The sequence below is a fragment of the Myotis daubentonii genome, chromosome 12 (genome assembly GCF_963259705.1).
Source record: "Myotis daubentonii chromosome 12, mMyoDau2.1, whole genome shotgun sequence".
Classification (NCBI taxonomy): domain Eukaryota; kingdom Metazoa; phylum Chordata; class Mammalia; order Chiroptera; family Vespertilionidae; genus Myotis; species Myotis daubentonii.
In genome coordinates, this window is record NC_081851.1 from 13,027,108 (window position 1) to 13,044,840 (window position 17,733).

The following is a 17,733-nucleotide window of genomic DNA, read 5'->3' on the forward strand; positions in this document are numbered from 1 at the left end:
CCTATAACCAAGGTTACTCTACCCAGCAAAGCTATCATTTAGAATTGAACATCAGATAAAGAGCTTCACAGACAAGAAAAAGCTAAAGGTCTTCATCCCCACCAAGCCAGTATTACATGAAATGTTGAAGGGTATTCTTAAAGAAGAAGAAGAAGAGGCAGAAGAAAAAAAGAAAAAATATGAACAACAAAATGGCAATAAATACATATCTATAAGCAATTGAATTTAAAAATCAAAATAAATGAACAAGAAATCTAATGAACAAAATAAAGTGATGAATAAAATAGAATCAGAGGCATGGAAACAGAACAGACTGACAAATCTCAGAGGAAAGGAGTGAGAGGGGTATGGGAAGATATTAAGGAAAAGTCTTATATGCATATATGCATTACCTAAGGACACAGACAATAGGGTGGTGAAGGTCTGGAGTGGGGTGGGATCTGGGTGGATGGGGGCCCTGGAAGGCAAAGGGGGGCATCTGTAATGCTCTCAGCAATAAAGATTTTCCTAAAAAAAAAAAAGGATATTTAGATGTGCCCTGACTGTAATCAAACTGAGACCTCCTGGTGTCATAGGTAGATGCTAATAAATATATTAAAAATACTTAATTATGATATATACATATATAAATAAAAATAAAATATGGTCTGTGTTTCATTTATTTCTTTTTAGGTGCTACAATAAATAGTAATCACAATAGAATTAGCTGTGTTATCCTAGTCTTTTTATATCATCCTATCTAATAAAAGGCTAATATGCAAATTGACCTAATGACAGAAAGACCAAGCTAGGATGCTGTGACACGCACTAACCACCAGGGGGCAAATGCTCAACACAGGAGCTGCCCTCTGGTGGTCAGTGGGCTCCCACAGGTGGAGCAGCTCAGCCAGAAGCCTGGCTCACAGCTGGCGAGTGCAGGGGCAGTGGCAGTGGCAGGAGCCCGCCTTTGCAGCAAAGCTAAGGATGTCCAGCTGCCCACAGGGAGCCCCAGACTGTGAGAGGGTGCAGGCCTGGCTCAGGCCTCTAGTAGTTCATAAAATATGACCTACAAAATTTCCTATCTCCCACCAGAAACTGTTGCCTGTCATACCTTTTTGATTTGTTGTGTTTGTTCTGTGGCACTACTGAACACATGGCACCAGATACTGTCAGAGGTGGAGATTCAGGACATGACAAGGTATGTTCTGTTTTTGACACATCTTTATATATCGCTATAAACTGTAAAATAAGAATCCTATTTAATAACTTAGGTAGAGTTTTTAACAGAGTCCTCTTTCGGGTGTTGCCTTGTCTTTACCTTTTCTCTCCTTTGCTTTGTATACATGAACACATTATGGTCTCTAGGGTTGTGAGGGAAAAGATAATAGAAAGGTTAGGACATTCTGGATTTCCCTTTTTTCAAGGTTTACTGCTGAGGATCATCTTTTGTTTTATAGAGTAACACTTTGTTAAAGGAAACTTCAAAAGCAACTAATTCTTCATATAATAATTTTTACGTTATCTCCATGAAAAGAATCTGTATCTTGAGCAAAGCACCACTGGTAACTCTATATAAAACCAAAATCATTCATTTTCTGTTGCATGGGGCCTGCTCTTTTAGGACTCAGCTGAGCCACAGCACAGTGCAGAGGAGTCACTGAGTGCGCAGACTGTCCACTGCTCCTGTCTGAGTCGCGCTTGATGATTTTGGACAGCGCTTTTTGGCATTATTGATTTTTGTTAGAAAAATACACGGGACATATAGTTGGCTGTGTCACCTTAGGTTGATATTTGCTTTGTAAGAGGGCATTGAAAAAGGAATCTTTCCTATTTTTCATTTCCAATTGTGCTTTTAACTTTGTAGACATACTGGAGACTTTGTTGATTATCTCTCCCACAGAAATAATCATTGTAACACTCCTTGGAGAAAGAAAATCCAAGATAGTCTCTGTTTTCCTAAGCCCTCTAAAGCAACAGTCACCAACCAGTGGCCCACAGACCACTGGTGGTCCGTGAGGTCCAAAAGGTTGGCAACTGCTGCTCTAAAGAGCTCAATTTTTTCCTTCCCACTTTCTTTGTATTTGCAAAATGAAGGCTGGGAAGAGGCTTTCTAAGTAATTATGTTATAAAATCTAGGTCACATATTTTTATTTCATGAATGAAAGGGTACACACCTGTCCAGTTCTTTATCTTTTTAAAAAAGTATATATTTTATGGATATTACAAAGAGGAAGGGAAAGGGACAGAGAGTTAGAAACATCGATGAGAGAAAAACATCAACCAGCCGCCTCCTGCACGTCCCCTACTGGGGATCGGGCCTACGACCAAGATATATGCCCTTGACTGGAATCTAACCAGAGAGGGATGCTTTAGTCCGCAGGCCGACTTCCATCCACTGAGCCAAACCAGTTAGGGCTGTCCAGTTGTTAACACTTTTGCTTTATTAATAACTTTCTCCAAGTAAGGGATTCTGACTTTTTTGTTTCTCACCTCCCCTCTTCCTCATTCTCTTGCAAAATCCCACATGTACAGTCCACATATCTTAAGTGTAGAGATGTTTGCTAATGACTCATCATGTGTTTAAAGACTATTATTCAAATTTCCACAACTATGAATCTGATTGTAGAGCTGTATCTATTGATTTCCAATCCAACGGCAGAACGTTCTGAGGGTCTGACTCAGATGGCAGTAAAACTGCTTGTATAAATAAAATAATTGAATTGTTGGTTTAGTTCGAGTCAAGGTATTCTCTGAAACTACTGGGAATTTTGATAGGAATTTATAACTATTAAAATTTGGAAATTACTTTCTAAGTTTTCTAAGATTTAATAGAACCATTTTCTTTTCATCCTAACCCGAGGATATGCTTATTGATTTTAGAGGGGAGGGGGAAGAGATAGAGAGACAGAGGTGGAGGGGGAGAGAGAGAGAGAGAGAGAGAGAGAGAGAGAGAGAGAGAGAGAGAGAGAATCATTTAGGTAAGAGAGCAACATTGATCGGTTGCCTCCCATATACACCCTGACTGGGGATTGAACCCACAACCTAGGTATATGGCCTGACTGGAATCAAACCCACAACCTTTCAGTGTATGGAATGATGCTCCAGCCAACTGAGCCATAGCAGCCAGGGCATGGAACCGGTTTTCAGGATAGAAAACCTTATATTACTCCTAGAATTTCTGCATACCTGAGGTCCAAAGTTCAGCTAAGTCAGTGGGAGTTGATGGAACACCTGGAGGCCTTTGAGTTGATTGAATGAGCTATAATGTGTGCAACGTGCTCATCACTGTGCCTGGCTTGCACTCACTCTTGTGGTTTCAGTCTGCCTGACCCTGTTTTCTATGTCACCGTTATGTGTTTTCTTTAAAACAGTTCTAGTCCCATAAATTGTGCTGCATTTCTCTGAAACCTTGGCCCTGAAATTTGGAAGCAGAGAGTTTAAAATTTTAGTATCCAGTTAATATCTCATTGGCATAAGCTCATATAATCAACCATTATTCAAATCCTGATTTGCATAATTATTAAAGAAATTCATCAAGAATCTCTAAGTTATATGTAATTTGCTGTGTTCTCAGTTCAGGTAACTACATTTATAAATTTGTTTCCTATTTCGGTCACATTTTGTTTTGCATTATTTTAAATCTCATCATGCTTCCCACAAATGAAGGCTGTTAGACTTTTGGTAGGTTTTATAAGAGGAATTGATTTAGGTGAGTATGAAAAAATAACACCTGCAGGTGGGCTTTTTTTTTCATTTTTGTTCTTTGACTTTAGGGAATTTGTAATATTTATTGGAGCTGGATAGTTACTAAAAGTGCTAACTGGTACTTTGTCCCCCCTCTATCATAAGTCCAAAGATTTCATTTACTTAAAAAATTAAATTTATTTTAAATCAAAATAAATTTTTTAGTTAACCAAAATAAAACGATTACTAGTTTAGAAAATAATTAAAACACTTCTAGTTCATTGATTGACAACCTAGATGTTTAAATTTGTTCTGACATACCTGCATATCTGTTCTCTAAATGTCTTTCTTGCATGTGCTAGTTTAATGCTCCTTGTACAGAAAGCTATGCGCAGGCTCTTTTTGTTAAAATATTTCCCAAATATGCAGCTTTATTTTGTTCATTTTTCTTTCCTCTAAATTACTTACTAGTTAATATTCTATCAAATCGTTTTGTAGGCAGCTGACTGGTGGGTTTAGGTGTTGTAATGTATGAACTACTAACTGGAGGGTCTCCGTTCACTGTGATGGGAAAGAGAACTCCCAAGCTGAGCTACTAGGTAAGACTTAATAAAACGAATGGCTACTTCAAAGGAACTGATCAAATTTCTGCAATTTGGCTGATGGAAAAAATAATTAAAAATGGAGATTGGCAAATTTATGTTGAAGTGGTTAATTTACATTTATAAGTACATAGGATATAGACATAGACCTTTTATATTTCCTCATATTTTATGTGCCCAGAATGATTTTAAATTTCATAGGGAGTGTGTCATAATTTTTGTGTATTCCAAAGCACTTAGCATTGGCCGGGAGCTGCCACAGCCTCTGACCCAGCTGTGTTCCCTGCTAGAGCCCTTTGGAATATGGGTCCCAGAGCAGTTAGGAATACAGGCTCAAGAGCCGTTTAGAACTTGGGGCAAAGAGCCTTTTTCGAATGTGGAGCAAATAGCAGTTTAGAATGTGGTGCAAACAGCAGTTTAGAATGTGGGGTGATGAGCCATTTGGAATGTGGGGTGAGTAGCCGTTGGCACTGCTTGGCGCAGAGCTGGTGGGCACAGAGACGGTGGGCCCAGAGCCTGTGTGCATAGCGATGGACGGTGGACACAGCCTCAGGATGGACGTTACTGTACGAGAGCTCATGGAGCTCTTTCTGCAGAGCACGCTGGTGGCGGGGGTGAGTGCACCTGCCTCCCTGTCCCATTGCGGGTGCCCTGGCTCCTCTCCCGCCCCCCTGGGGTCTCCACAGACCCCACCCTCCTGGACACTAGCAGTCCTGGGACTCAGGGCTCTTCACAGGTTTCCAAACTGGGGGCGGGGGTCCTGGCCTGGGAACCTGAGGGGTTTCCTACTCTGGAGCCCATGCACTAGGTGCAGGACCCCCTGGCGCTTCCAGCCCTGGACTGAGATGAGTTCACTGCTCCTGCCAGGGGGCTAGGCTGCGGGTCCAGGCTCTAGATGGTTTCGCTCAGTGGTTAGAGTGTTCTGGCTGCCGACCAAAGGGTCACAGGTTTGATTCCCCGTCAAGGGCATGTCCCTGGGTTGAAGGAGGTGATGTCGGCAGGTGGAGGAGAGGCTGCCCAGTGAGGATGAGGCCATGGGCCTGCGCTCACACCCGGCAGAAAGGGGAACCAGGTGGTCCTGTGTGGCCTGTGGGGATGAGATACAGGCTCTCCTGAGAAGTATTTCAGGTTATGAATGGTTTCCTCAAAATATAAGATTGTCACGGACCCAACCTTCTGACATAAGCGCTCTGATATTTTGCCATCTTCGCGTTAGATTTTATTTGCAGAATAAGATGCCATCCCTCCTGACCCTCCCCTCCCAGGCTTACCCTCTTTGTGTGACACATGGATGGTGTGCGACTGAAATCCCTGGGACAGTTGAGGGAGCTCCCACGCTGGGAGGAGTGCTGTCTGGTGGGAAGTCAGTGTCCTCCTTGAGCTAGTGTGACAGCAGCAGTGGTGTGTGAGGAAAGAGCTGGGCTGCAGACTGTGGCTGCACTTGCTGAGGAGCCTGCCCGCCCCCACAGGAACTTGGTGGCTGAGGGTTAATAATGTCAGTGAGGTGGGTCAGCTGTGGGAGAGTGGGCCTAGGTCCCAGGGGGCGTGGCCTTGGGAGGTGGGTGCTCTCGGGGACCCCAGCGCTGCTCCCTGCCCGGCCTCCACAGCACCTTACCCTTGTGTGCCCTCAGGTGACCCGCCACCAGGAGACCCTGTTTAACTTGCAGAGGTTGGAGGTCCCAGACATGGCCCTGGAGGAGCTGGAGTTTCTCTCCAGCAACATGACCTGTCGCCTCAGGAGGCTCTTAATTGAGCAAGACAGTTACAGGGAGGTGTGTTTGCTGGTGGCTCAACAGCCTGGGGGACGGTGGGGAGGGGCCTGGGTCCGGGGCCCTAGTTATGGCTGCGCTCCTCATCCTGACTTACTCTCAAGCCTGCACACTGTCTGTCCTCCTGGCCCATTTCTGAGGGGGCAGGGCGTGGGCACTTTCCCTGCAGGGCCCAGTCCCCTGAGACACCTGTGTGAGGACAGAGGTTGAGCTTGGGGAGCCTGATCCATGCCCTCGGCCCTTCTGTCTCACTAAACATATCCTCGCTTCTTAAAAACTCCCCACCTTCTCCTGCCTCCCTCCTGGCTTTGCAGTCGCGGCTGCCATCTTCTCTTTTACTTTCTTCTGTCTTTTCGTCATTCTTCACCACGTTCTAGTGCAGGCACTGTGCCGGGCACAGGAGCACGCTGGTGAGACCCCTCTGTCTGCCCTCCTGTAGCTGGTCGTGACCATGACCCAGGAGTGGAACACCAGCAGCCGCCCCAGCGAGGACACGCAGCCCCTGGCCGTGGAGCTGGCGGACACCAAGGCCACGCTACGCCGAGTCAGGCAGGAGCTGTGAGTCCCCCAGTGACCCGGTCTTTCCGCTATTGTGCCCTGTGTCACCCCCCGTTGCTGGCACATGTGGTTCACTGCCATGCGGTGCAGCAAACGGGGCAGCTCTCACAGTGCCCTGGGGTGACGGGGCTCTGCTGTGAGTTGGGTCCCTGTTGGGCCCTGGGCTAGCCCGCTCCCTCCCCTCCCGGGGCCTGCACAGCAGGGTTCTGCTGGGTCTGTAGGGTTCCGGCCAGTCCAGACCTGGCAGACTCAGAGCAGCAGCCTGCCGCTCAGCCTTGGGCCCAGTGTGGGTGCTCTTGGCTGGAGGGAGGATGTGTCTCTCCCATCCCGTCCGGTGGGCCTGCTCCCCCTTTCCTGCAGCTGGTGATGGCACCATGCCCACTTCCTGGGAAGCTGCCCCCTTCACCTCCCTGCCAGGGGGCCTCCCTGCCTGCCTGACTGTGGAGGGAGCAGTGGCTCTGGGGGCTCCTTCCCTGTCCGCACCCCCAGAGTAAAGCTCAGGTGTGTGGTGTAGTCTGAGAGCTTCAGTGACAACTTAAAGCTCACCTTGGACTCCAGAGCGTTATTGCAGCCCCACGTGCAGACGCCCTCCTCACGCCTAGAAGCCAGGACCCCCTCCTTCCCCGCTGTGGTCTCCCAGGTGGTGGGCTTTCCGGGTGCTTCTGAGGAGCCCTCACCACGTGTTCTCATCGCCCGCAGGGAGGAGAAGACGAAGCAGCTGGCGGACGCCAGGCATCAGTTGTACCAGCTGGTGCTGGTGCTGCAGGAGGCCCGGCGCAATGTGAGCAGGAGGCCTACCGTGTGGGCCGGGGGTGGGGGGCTGGGACGCCCCAGTCACCGGGGCCCCAGGTCCAGGAACGTGACCTGGGACACCTCTGCCTCCCGCTCAAAGCAGCGCTGCCTGAGAGCCAGTTGTCCTGGGAGCTTCTGGGGGGTGACATGCTGCAGTGACAGCATGTGGGGCCCCCACACAGGGGCCTACACATGGACCAGCTTGGCCGCCCCTGGCTTCTCCTGGGGCTGCAGGGACTTGGGCCTTTCCCCAGCCCTGAGGGTGCCCTGAGCCAGGTCCCCTGCCTTTGCCCACCTCCCCGAACATGGAGTTGGCAGCCAGCGCCCAGGCTGCTCCTGCCCCCTCCCTGAGGTGGACTCCCTGAGGGAGAAGGTGAGGCATGTGGAGAGGCTGGAGATGGAGGCGATGGGCCTCAGGCAGAAGGAGAAAGACATAGACTTCTATGCAGCCATATGGAAGTGACCCCAGCAGGGTCAGGCAGCCCGCGGGCACTTGTTTCCTGGTAGAGGGGAGAGGGGCCGTGATGCCTCCCCAGTTGGCCCTCTCCCTGCACCCCAGACTGTCTGCCAGTCCCCTGGGCTCCCTCTGGTAGTGGAAGGAATAGGATTCGGATTGTGGCTGAAAGGCCCTGATTCTTCTAGGACTTGCCCTTCTCCTCCTTCATGCTATAGTGATGACTTTCTATTCACTGATCTTTTTCTTTAAGACTCCTTGTAATCTCTATGGCTAAATCTTACCAGGACTGTTTCCTCATCTATAAAACAGAGATAACTGTACTAGTCCGTGAGGTTTATACAATGAAAGAGGTAAAAAACCTGGTACTTGGGCAAGTCCCATATGAAGCTCTCCGTGGTGTAGCCTACTCAGATCCCGAGGTTATGGGCCTGTTCAGGGGAGGGTGTCAGGGCTGAGGGGGTATGGAGACCAAGACCCAGGCAGGGTTACTGATGCTCTGACCATGCACCCAGCTGCCTCATGTGAGCAGTGGGTTCAGGACCCTCTCTTCCAGTCTTGTTTGCTCCTCCCACCTACTCAGGGAATGGTTGTTCCCGCAGGAATGTTGGTGGCTCACTGCTCTGCCCCCTGGGGAGAAGGCACCCTGGGTGCTGTGCCCAAGCAGCCCGGCCCAGGACGGGTGGGGGTGGGAGGCCAGCTCTCGGCTTTGTCCTGGAAATGGTCCCCTGGCCCTACTGGTGATGAAGGGCATCAATCTGCAACACAGACAGGTGTGGGGCACGGGCACCCTCACTCACAGGTAGGAGGGTTGCGGAAGGTCATGTGCAAGCTTCCCCAGGCTGCCGCCTCCGCAGCCTCCTGCACACGGGGAACCTAAGGCAGGCCCACATCTCAGCCAACACTCTGCCCCGTGGATGGGGGTGGGTTTCAGGGCTCAGCCTCTGTCTCCGTGTCTTTTCCGGGCCTGTCCAAGCAGCCTCGCTCAGTCATGCAGACGCAGTGACTGAAGGCCTGTGTGGCGCCAAGCCCTGCGCCAGGAGCAGGGGATCTAACACAAAGCGAGACTCGCTCCTGGCACTGGGGAGCTTCTGGGCTTTTGCAGGGTTTCCTGTGGGAACCCCTGTTCCGTGTTCTCAAGGTGCGTGCCTCTGGATAACAGCAGCAACATTTTTAATATCCTATTTAATAAGAGCCTAATATGCAAATTGTCCCCTTGGATGGGAGTTCCACAGGGAGGCCAGGAGTCCGACTGCTTGCTATGACATGTGCTGACCACCAGGGGACGGCGTGGAACATTGCTGGCATTGGCAATGCGCTGTGACCTCTTGCTGGCTAACCAGGAGCGGGGGTGACAGGGATGGAAGTGCTGTAAGAATGCGAGCTCGTTCTCACTCCCCCTGCAACCCTCCCCCAGGACGCCAGGGCTCGCCCGCCAGGGAAGCCCCTGAGCTCAGGTGCTGGGTGCCCAGGAGGAGCCCACCCTGCACCCGCACAACCTCTTTAAGGTGAGCCAGGCCACAGCAGCCGGGACCACAGGGGCTTGTGGGGCTCCTGGTGGGTTCGAGCAGGAGCTGGTCTGCAAGGCCGGCCAGGAGAGAGCGTGCTGCCCGCCGTGCTTCCGGGGGACACCACTGGGTGGACCAGAGGCCTACACTGCTCTCCGGCCCACAGTGTCTGGCCTTGCTCACCACATCTCCGTATGGAGACTTGGGCACCATGACTCAGGTATGGGGGGGAGGGGGGTGCATAGAGGCCAGGGGCCCAGAGGTCAGCTGTGACCTGCCCTTCCACACCAGGCGCTCACCCTTCAATCTCCGGCCAGGCCTAGGGACCAACCCAGCAGGAATTTCATGCACCGGGCCTCTAGTCAATTAATCATTTTGCTGTGAAACTAGTAATGTCTTACACTTTCCATTAGTAAATGAATTACAAGAGAAATAGAGAGGTCCATGGAGACCAGGCCACATAGAGGATGAGTCACACTGTTCTCCAAGGCCCATGTGCCAGGGTCCAGGGAGCAGAGAGGACAGAGCTTGCACCCACATGCTTACACAAAAGGGGTGCCAACAGCCCTGCTGGCTGTGCGCAGCCTCCCTTCAGCCCTGCTGGGCCAGGTTTCCTGTGTGCAGCTCGAGCCCCTGAGGGCAGGGGCAGAGCCTGTCTGACTGCATGCCTGGGCCTGGCACACACAAGTCACTTGGTAGTGACCTCACAGGCCAAGTAAAAACACATCTCAGCATGAAAAGACTTGCAACCTGGGGAGAAGGACGGAGGAATCAGAGGTGTTGTCTCCTTCGGACGGTGACAGTGTCGGGTGTGATGGGCAGCAGAGCAGAGAGCCAAACACGACTGTCACGCGGACACCCACCACTCGGGGCCCTCCTATGGGTATAGGGGGAGCCACAAACGGCCCGGGTGGCCGTCCAGTGTCGCCACTGAGAAACATAAAAGGGGAGGGTGTCAGTGCCACAACCTGAGGAGACAGGCCTGGGCGCCCCTAGGCACAGCTGGGAAGTGGGGGTGCACCAGGGGATCCTTGACTTCCGTCTGCAAACGCTCATCCCACCTCTGCTGCCAGGGCCCGGGGTGGAGGACAGAGGCAGAGAGAGAGTGCCTGGAAGGTCCCGCTGGTCCCATGCTTTGTCCTTGGCTGAAATTCCCGCTTCCAGAGCGCAGACGTGCGGGTGCCTTGAGGGTCCTGAGCAGCTGAGGGCCAGCTGGGCCTGTCTCTGCCCCTCAGAGAGGGATGTGCACTGAGCTTCCTGGGCAGGGCTTGCTCCCAGAGGCGGCGGAGGCTCCGCAGGGGAGTCCCAGCTCTCACTCCACTTGCTGGGTGTGGAGCAAGCCTTGTCCCCATCCATCACAGAAGAGGTGGTCGAGGCACCTGTGAGCCCCTCGTGCCCTGGCACCGGGTGGCGTCGATAGGAACACGTTTCTAGTGAGCTTATAACGTGACGTTCTGTCCACAGATGGGGCCCCTGGATCCGATCGTGCAGGGAGGGGCAGGGCGGGTGGTGGCAAGGCAGGTAGGAGCTGGGTTTAAGATCGGGCCCCGGGGCAGGTGGTCTCACACTCTCTGCCTCCTCCAGGCCCAGCCTTTGCCACTTTAGGACTTGGGCACAGCTTCTCGGGGTCTGGTCTCTCACTTCTGCGGTGGTGGGGTGTGCAAAGCAGGTTTAGATGTTTCTGCTGCCTGATACATGGGGAAGGCTGACACCCCCAGAAAACTGAGGCCCATTGGAAGAATAGCTGTAAATCATTTCGTTCCATGCTGTACTCTGCTTCTGGACACTTGTCCATCCTGCCTTTCCCCAGGTCCTTCAGGGCCCAACTCACATGGCACCTCTGACTCCCCCTCATGGTATGATTCAGCTGACAAGTGTCTTTGAACACTTCTGGGGGCCCCATGCGAAGAGGAGTGGCATAGTCCTGCCCTGCAGGAATAGCCTTGCGGGGGGTGGGCTCACAGGCCAGTTCAGTGTTGCCTCATAGTGGGCACTCTGGGTGCCCAGCATCTGACTCAGTGGGTGGGATAGAGTGGAGTTGAAGTCCTCAGAGTGGGCAATTCCGGCTGGGTTTTGAAGGCTGAGTAGGAGTTGGTTGTAAGGATGACTGAGAGGCTGTGCTATGGGATCCTTCAGGGCCTGAGAATATGGTGAGACTGGTAAGTACTGGTGGGTAGACACAAGATGAGAATTCTGGGGGCAGTGGCCAAGGGGGGAGAGATGGACCTCCTTCCTGTAGAAGCCCCTCCATGAGCTCTGGCTCACAGCTCTGATAGTGGTTGGGGCTCCTTACCCACGCGGACTCCTTAAGGATAAGGTGCAAGGCTGCTGAGGGCAGTGAAGAAACAGGACTGGACCTCTCCTGCCTGAATACAAGCCCAGCTTCACCCCTGGCTGGCTTTGTGACTTGGGGTTCATTCCTTAATTGACCCAAGTCAGCCTCTTCGTGTGTAGGAAGGGACTGTCCCTGCCTCCCTCTGGGGGCTGTTGTGAAGAGTGAATGTGGCAGAGACAGAGAGCACCTAGTGCAGGGCCAGGAACAGGCAGGAAGGGGGCTGCGAGGTTAAGCCAGAGTCACTGACCAAACCCTTCCAGCTGCCAGGCTTTGACCAGAACCGTGTCCACTGGCGGTAGGTGCACGGTTTCCCCTCTACCGAGAATCCGGGGTTCTGGCCCGTGCGGGGAAATGAACACGTGATGGATAAACAGGAGCTACTGGCCTGCTCCCAGGTGTTAGAACCCGTGAGTGGGGCAAGCCTTGGAAAACAGCCCGCCAAGAGAAATGGGCATGTCCCCGTGGATGCGTGCTTGCAGACTCTGAGGGCATTCCGGGGAGACTCAGTCCCCCTGAGACTGAGTGGCGCTGGGAAGGCTTGTGGGGGTGGGGCGGGACCAGAGATGAGGGGGATGAGCTGAACTGTGTGTGCTGGGCACTGGGACAGGAGTGAGTGCAGTGGACGCCGCCCATGAGGTTGCCTGTAGGGGCCCCACCATTGTGTTCCACCCCCAGCATGTGCCTGGCACACAGAGGCCATAGTACTGGTTTGCTTGTTGTGTCTTACAGACCCTCATTGCCGGGAAACAGCCCAGAGCTGTTGTTTCTCTAAGAGTAGGTGTGTGACATGTTCAGATAGGACCTGCTATTGAACAAAAGCTCCTCTGAATTTTGTTCCATGACCCAGATCAGTGGAGTGACTGAGAGAGGCCTAGACTCGGCCCTCAAAGCCAGGACAGACTCTCAGCCCCACCCCTTCCTTGTTTAAGAAAGTGGCTCAGCCACATCCCACACCTGTCAGCAGGTGCACGCGTCCAACCATGGAGGCTGTACATGTCAGACACTCTCACAGTGTTCCCTTCCCGAATTTAAACAGTGTCTTCCTGCGGGGATTTTTCCATCTGGCCTGGCCTAATGGAGAAGGGCAGGGGCTCAAAAGTGGAGACAGAGCTTCCCGTGGCAGCAGGGTCATCCCTAGGTTGTTGGTTTGGGCCCAGTGACTGGAAGAGCTGTTGTCATGATCAGGGGCCTTAACCTGATGGCGCTCATGTGTGTTCTTGCTGACCAGGTGCCGACTGGAGACGAATATTTTTCCATGGACACCGAGGGCCATCTCCAGGACCATTGGATTTGGTATTGGATTGATAAGCTATTCGAGCGGGAGGAGGAGAATGTGCAGCTGAAATCGAGGCTGCACCACCTACAATTGGTAGGACAAGCTGTGGTCACCACGTGTAGCAGAGATGGGGGCAGTTTTAGGTTCATGTTGTGCCCTTCTCTGATGTTCAGCTACTGGATCGGTGCTGCTGCCAACACAGTGATGCTCTGAGGGCGGAGAGTCGCTTGCTAAGCTCAGTGGCTTGAGTGGGCACCACTGAAGCCTCCAACACAGAGAGGCCTGATGCTGTGTTGCTTTCCTGTGAGGATGGAGGGGTTGGGCCTCTGTTGCAAAAAAGGGTCTCCCTGGCGTTTATGATGTGGGTTGAGCTGTGATGTGAGTCCCTACGGCCTTTCCAAGGCATTAGGCCTGCTAAGGGGCCACAGAGCAGCCGTCACCATAGCACTTGCTCTAAAGCCCTGCGCTGTATGTCACTTTGTTCAGACACCCCTCAGAGACCTCGGGTGTCTTCATCCCCTAGGTCACTGGGTCAGCATACCTTTTAGTGGCTGTAAGTCTCACAGCTGGGCCATGTACTGGAGTCGTTTCTGTGCAGCTGTGTTTTTGGAATTGAGCAGGGGCATGGAGGCCCTTCATCCTGAGGGAATGAGGACAGATGCACGGGGGCCAGGGCTTTTCCAGAGCGTGCCCCAGTCCACATCCTCACCCCCCACCCCCACTTCCTGCACTAGGCCCGGGACACAGACCAGAAATGCCTTGAGGAGCTGCGGGAAGAGATCATGGCCCTCAAGACTGCACAAGGGCAGAGTGTGGAGGAGTCCGCCCACCTGCACTGGGAGCTGGAGCAGCTGTCAGAGGGTAAGCAGCAGCCCCTGGTGGCTGAGAGCCAGCCTGGCTGTGGATCCTCTCTTACCCAGGGAGCTGAGCCCTTGGCTCTGAAACTCATGTGTCAACCCTTCCTCTACCCAAGTAAATAGGGTTTTATTGAAGGGCCATTTGGAACTGTGTCATTGCAATTCTCCCCCAGAACATGAAGGGCCTGGCCACCTTGAGTCAGGCCGCGAAATGCGAAGGAAGTGCTGCCAGTTTTCTCAGCTTCCATTCAGCCAGTGCCAGGAGCTTCCAGGTGACAGCACGCTGATGCCCAGGGGGGTCTTCGATCTGTCGGGGGAGGAGTGGAAGCTCGGGATGCAGGAGGCGTCCCCAGTGGTCACTCGCCTCCATGATAGTTGTACCCGGGGCATGGTTTCCTCCGTTGATTTCATCATCGGACAGATGGGTATGGTCTGCTCTCCGTCTTCCTGGGCTGGGGCTGCTCAGTGGCTGCTGTTCAGGGGACCCAGGCCTCTTCCACTCCCTCTGGTGTTGGCCCCCTCCCAGCCCCCAGAGGAGGTGAGGGGGTGGCCAGGAAACGTGGGTGTGGTGGCCGGCAGTGCAGCAGGAGCCTCAGCACCCGGCAAACAACAAGCCAGTTCCTGTGTCCAATAATAGCACACGTGCACCTGAGAGTGCAGGTTAGGGTTTGCTTAGAGCTCTACAGAGCCAGGAGGGCCTTAGGTTGGTTTGGGGAGGGGCTGCTTTTTCAATTCTGAGCAACATTCCTCAGCGTCATGGAAAGGCTGTTGAAAGCAGCTGGGTATTCCTTCTCTTCAAGGCGTCCCATCCGCTCCAAACCTAAAATCAGTTCACTGAACTGCGAGTCTGTGTGAGAAGTTAGTTCTTTCTTTGGTTTGGTGTCTCCCCAGTCCTGGGTACCCAGGCTCTGGGAGTTCAGGTTCCTGGGGAACACACTGCCCCCTGGTGGGACACAGAAGTGGTGCCAGCTGGCAGGGCCTGGCTCAGACCAGATGTGCTTGTTAGAGACCAAGGTGGCTGATGGGGTTGGAAAGCCTCCCTGATCCAGATGCTCAGTGCAGCTTGTGAGGCCTTTCACTGACTGACTTCTTCTTCGTGTTCCCAACTCCTACTGCTCAGCTGGCAGCTCACGAACAAAGCGTGGACGTACTTTGTGTGGTTGGGGTGGTGGCTTCTTGAGTCAGAAAGGCCTGGTTTAAAGTCCTGGCTCCTATACGTGTTAGCCAGGTGACCTCTTCTGCACCTCAGTTTTCTTATCTGAAAAATGGGGGTAATGAAGCTGCCTCACAGGATTGCTATGGGTATCTTGTGAGAGGAGGCAGTGAAGCATTAGGCTGTGCCTGGCCCACGGGGCCCTAACAAAGGATCACTGTTCTCCTCGCCCATGTCTTATCCAAAGATACCCATTGCTCTGCTTCTTGGGGTGCTCGTGAGCAGCCCTACTAGCAGTACAGTGTGATAAGGCTCCCAGAGCTGAGTGTGTGGCCTGGAGGGACAGGCGAGGGAACAACCCTGACCCCTCAGACAGTCATGTTTTCCTCCTGAACAAGCCCCGGGACTTTCCCAAAGTCACACGCCTGCTGGCGGCAGGGAGGGGCCGCGAACTCCCATTCTTCTCAGGTCTGTGCTCCCTTTCTGTTCCGCATTGAAGCTGTTTAAAAGCAAAGGAGGACATTGCCTTTTTCTACCTTATGTTTTCATCTCACTTAGAATTTTAAAAGCAATTTGGATACACTGTCTCATTCTCTTTCAATGCAACTGTGAAAGTACAAAATGAAATCTCTGACTGAAGGACCTTACCCAGAGATGGCGAGTACTGGGCATATGCGCCCCATAGCCTCTTCCACCCACAGACATGCGGTCAATGATCGTGTCCCCGCTACACCCTCGGCTGAGCCACCTGGATTCCCACCACTCTGAGTCTGGCACAGAGAGCTCACTCTCTTTGCCATCTCCGTTAGTCTCTGAAATCCTTGGCTTCACGGTCAGGTTAAAACGTGGCAGAAAGTGGTGCCAGCAATTCCACTGTCTTGAACGTTTGCATTGGCTCCTCTCTACCATCACCTGCTTTCTTCTTAAGCTCTGCTTGCTCCCCTAACAAACCCAGCTGAGAAAGCAGAGGGGCCATAACCGCCCGAGGAACTCTCAGATGCAGACAGCAACAGCACCCTTGGAAAAAGGAAGGGCACCCAGCTGACCATCCCAGACCCTCAAGCCTAGGGCTCAGGGTGATGGCCATCTCAGGGCCGGGGGCAGAGAGCAGAAGCTGAGGCTCCTGGAATATGGGCTCTGACTCCACTTTGCTCTTCAGCCTCCAGCTGCTTCCTGAAGCTGGACAAGGAGAAGCAGAGCCTCCAGGACACCATCCAGGGGCTGCGCGACGCCTCCCTGGCCCTGCAGGAGAGCAGCCTCCAGCGCCGGGAGCTGGAGAAGGAGAACCAGCAGCTCAGAAAGCAGGTACCCGTGGGTGGTGCCCAGAACATACAGGCATGAAAGTGGCCAGGGGGAGCACCCAGGTGTCGGTGAGCATGCACAGTTGGGGGACAGGCAAAGTCCAGTGCAGCCACTGTTATGGTAGGGGGACAGGAAGCCTCCTGGAGAGGCGTCACGAGGCAGCATGAGGAGTCCCTGCAGCAGTGAGACCGCACACGATGGACCTCTGTGTGCCTCGCTGCCCTCATCTGTGAAATGGGGTTAGCGATGCACCCACCAGTAGGTGTGGTGAGGATGGTGTGAGTTAGTGCAGGCAGAGGGTCCAGCCCGTGGTGAGTGCCTCATGGAAGGAGAGCAGCGCCCTGTTAGAAACCATCAGGCGGGCCCGGGAGAGAAGCAGCGATGGAAGAATTGCTCCAGTGTGGAGACCATGGATGGGCCGTTTCAGGGCTTCGCTGCTGGTGACAGGAGCGCAGTGCCCACTCTCTCCTTTCGGTCGAGAGGATGAGGAAGAGGAGATGGCTGGACTGCATTGCCTTTCTGGACAAACCAGGTCTTCCCAGTAGCACAGTAGAACAGACATCTGGGAGGACAGACAGGCTTACCAGCCAGGTTCATCCTACAGTTACCAGGACCCCATTCACATGGCAAGAAGGGCCCTGAGAGGCTAGTGACAGCCTCCCTGTGCAGGTCATTCTGGGTCAGAGGGCCTCAGTCCATGTAGCCAACACGGGTGACACAGCTGCGTCACGGGCTCTGAGCACACCTTGACGGGTGCCCGGATTCCGGGTGAGGAAGGCGCAAGGTCACTCTTGCTTGCTGACCACGTGTCAGGACTGGTGCTTTCAGGTGTCTGGGTGTCTGTCCCGACCGGCCCAGTGGTCCTGCCAGCGTCATTTGCTGAGGCTGCCCCGGCAATGGCAGGGACGTGGGCTGCAGACCGGAGACCTGGGTGCCGCTGGTCACAGCTCTGCTGGAACTTCATCTCTGGGTGAGGCTGGGACCGCCCCTCCTCCTGTGCAGTGGTTTCTCCAGGCCTCTCGTGGGGCGTCCGAGGTTCCGTGACTCAGGCTTCTCGTCCTTTGAGGCTCCGTGCGCCTCGCAGCAGAGCAGCGGCCAAGCAGCGTGTCCTCTCCCTGGGGGCCCGGAGGAAGGCCTTCCTCGTACCGCGTCACTCTGTGCAGCGCAGCTCAGGGAAAGCCACCAGACAGCCTGGGTTTTAGATTCATGTGGGCGGGCACAGTGAATGCCTCTGTAAATGGCAGCTCAACCTCTGCCGACATAGAAAGGCTTGACCTTTAGAAAGATGAGAACCTCCAACGGGGCGGGTCCTCAGGGGTGAGCTGCAGAGGCCTGCGCTGTAGCCTCTGGCCCAGCTCCCGGCAGGGCTGAGAAATGATCTCTGATGCTTCTCCTGCCCTCGGCGTCCACTCCGGTCCCTCCTCCGCACACACAGGACAGGTGGTGGCTGCCGCCTCCCCACAT

The 17,733-nt window shown here is 53.3% G+C and overlaps 1 protein-coding gene across 1 annotated transcript in view; it reads left to right on the top strand.

The window, feature by feature from the left end:
* Window positions 1-4,795: 4,795 nt before the first annotated feature.
* Window positions 4,796-17,733, top strand: part of LOC132213897 (protein Daple-like) — a 75,880-nt gene continuing 62,942 nt past the window's right edge. The window contains exons 1-9 of the mRNA XM_059660778.1: window positions 4,796-4,879; window positions 5,897-6,037; window positions 6,474-6,592; window positions 7,292-7,373; window positions 9,513-9,566; window positions 12,910-13,050; window positions 13,692-13,815; window positions 13,988-14,239; window positions 16,127-16,272. Of these exons, the coding sequence (XP_059516761.1) occupies window positions 4,796-4,879; window positions 5,897-6,037; window positions 6,474-6,592; window positions 7,292-7,373; window positions 9,513-9,566; window positions 12,910-13,050; window positions 13,692-13,815; window positions 13,988-14,239; window positions 16,127-16,272 (1,143 nt within the window). The remainder of the gene's footprint in view (window positions 4,880-5,896; window positions 6,038-6,473; window positions 6,593-7,291; window positions 7,374-9,512; window positions 9,567-12,909; window positions 13,051-13,691; window positions 13,816-13,987; window positions 14,240-16,126; window positions 16,273-17,733) is intronic.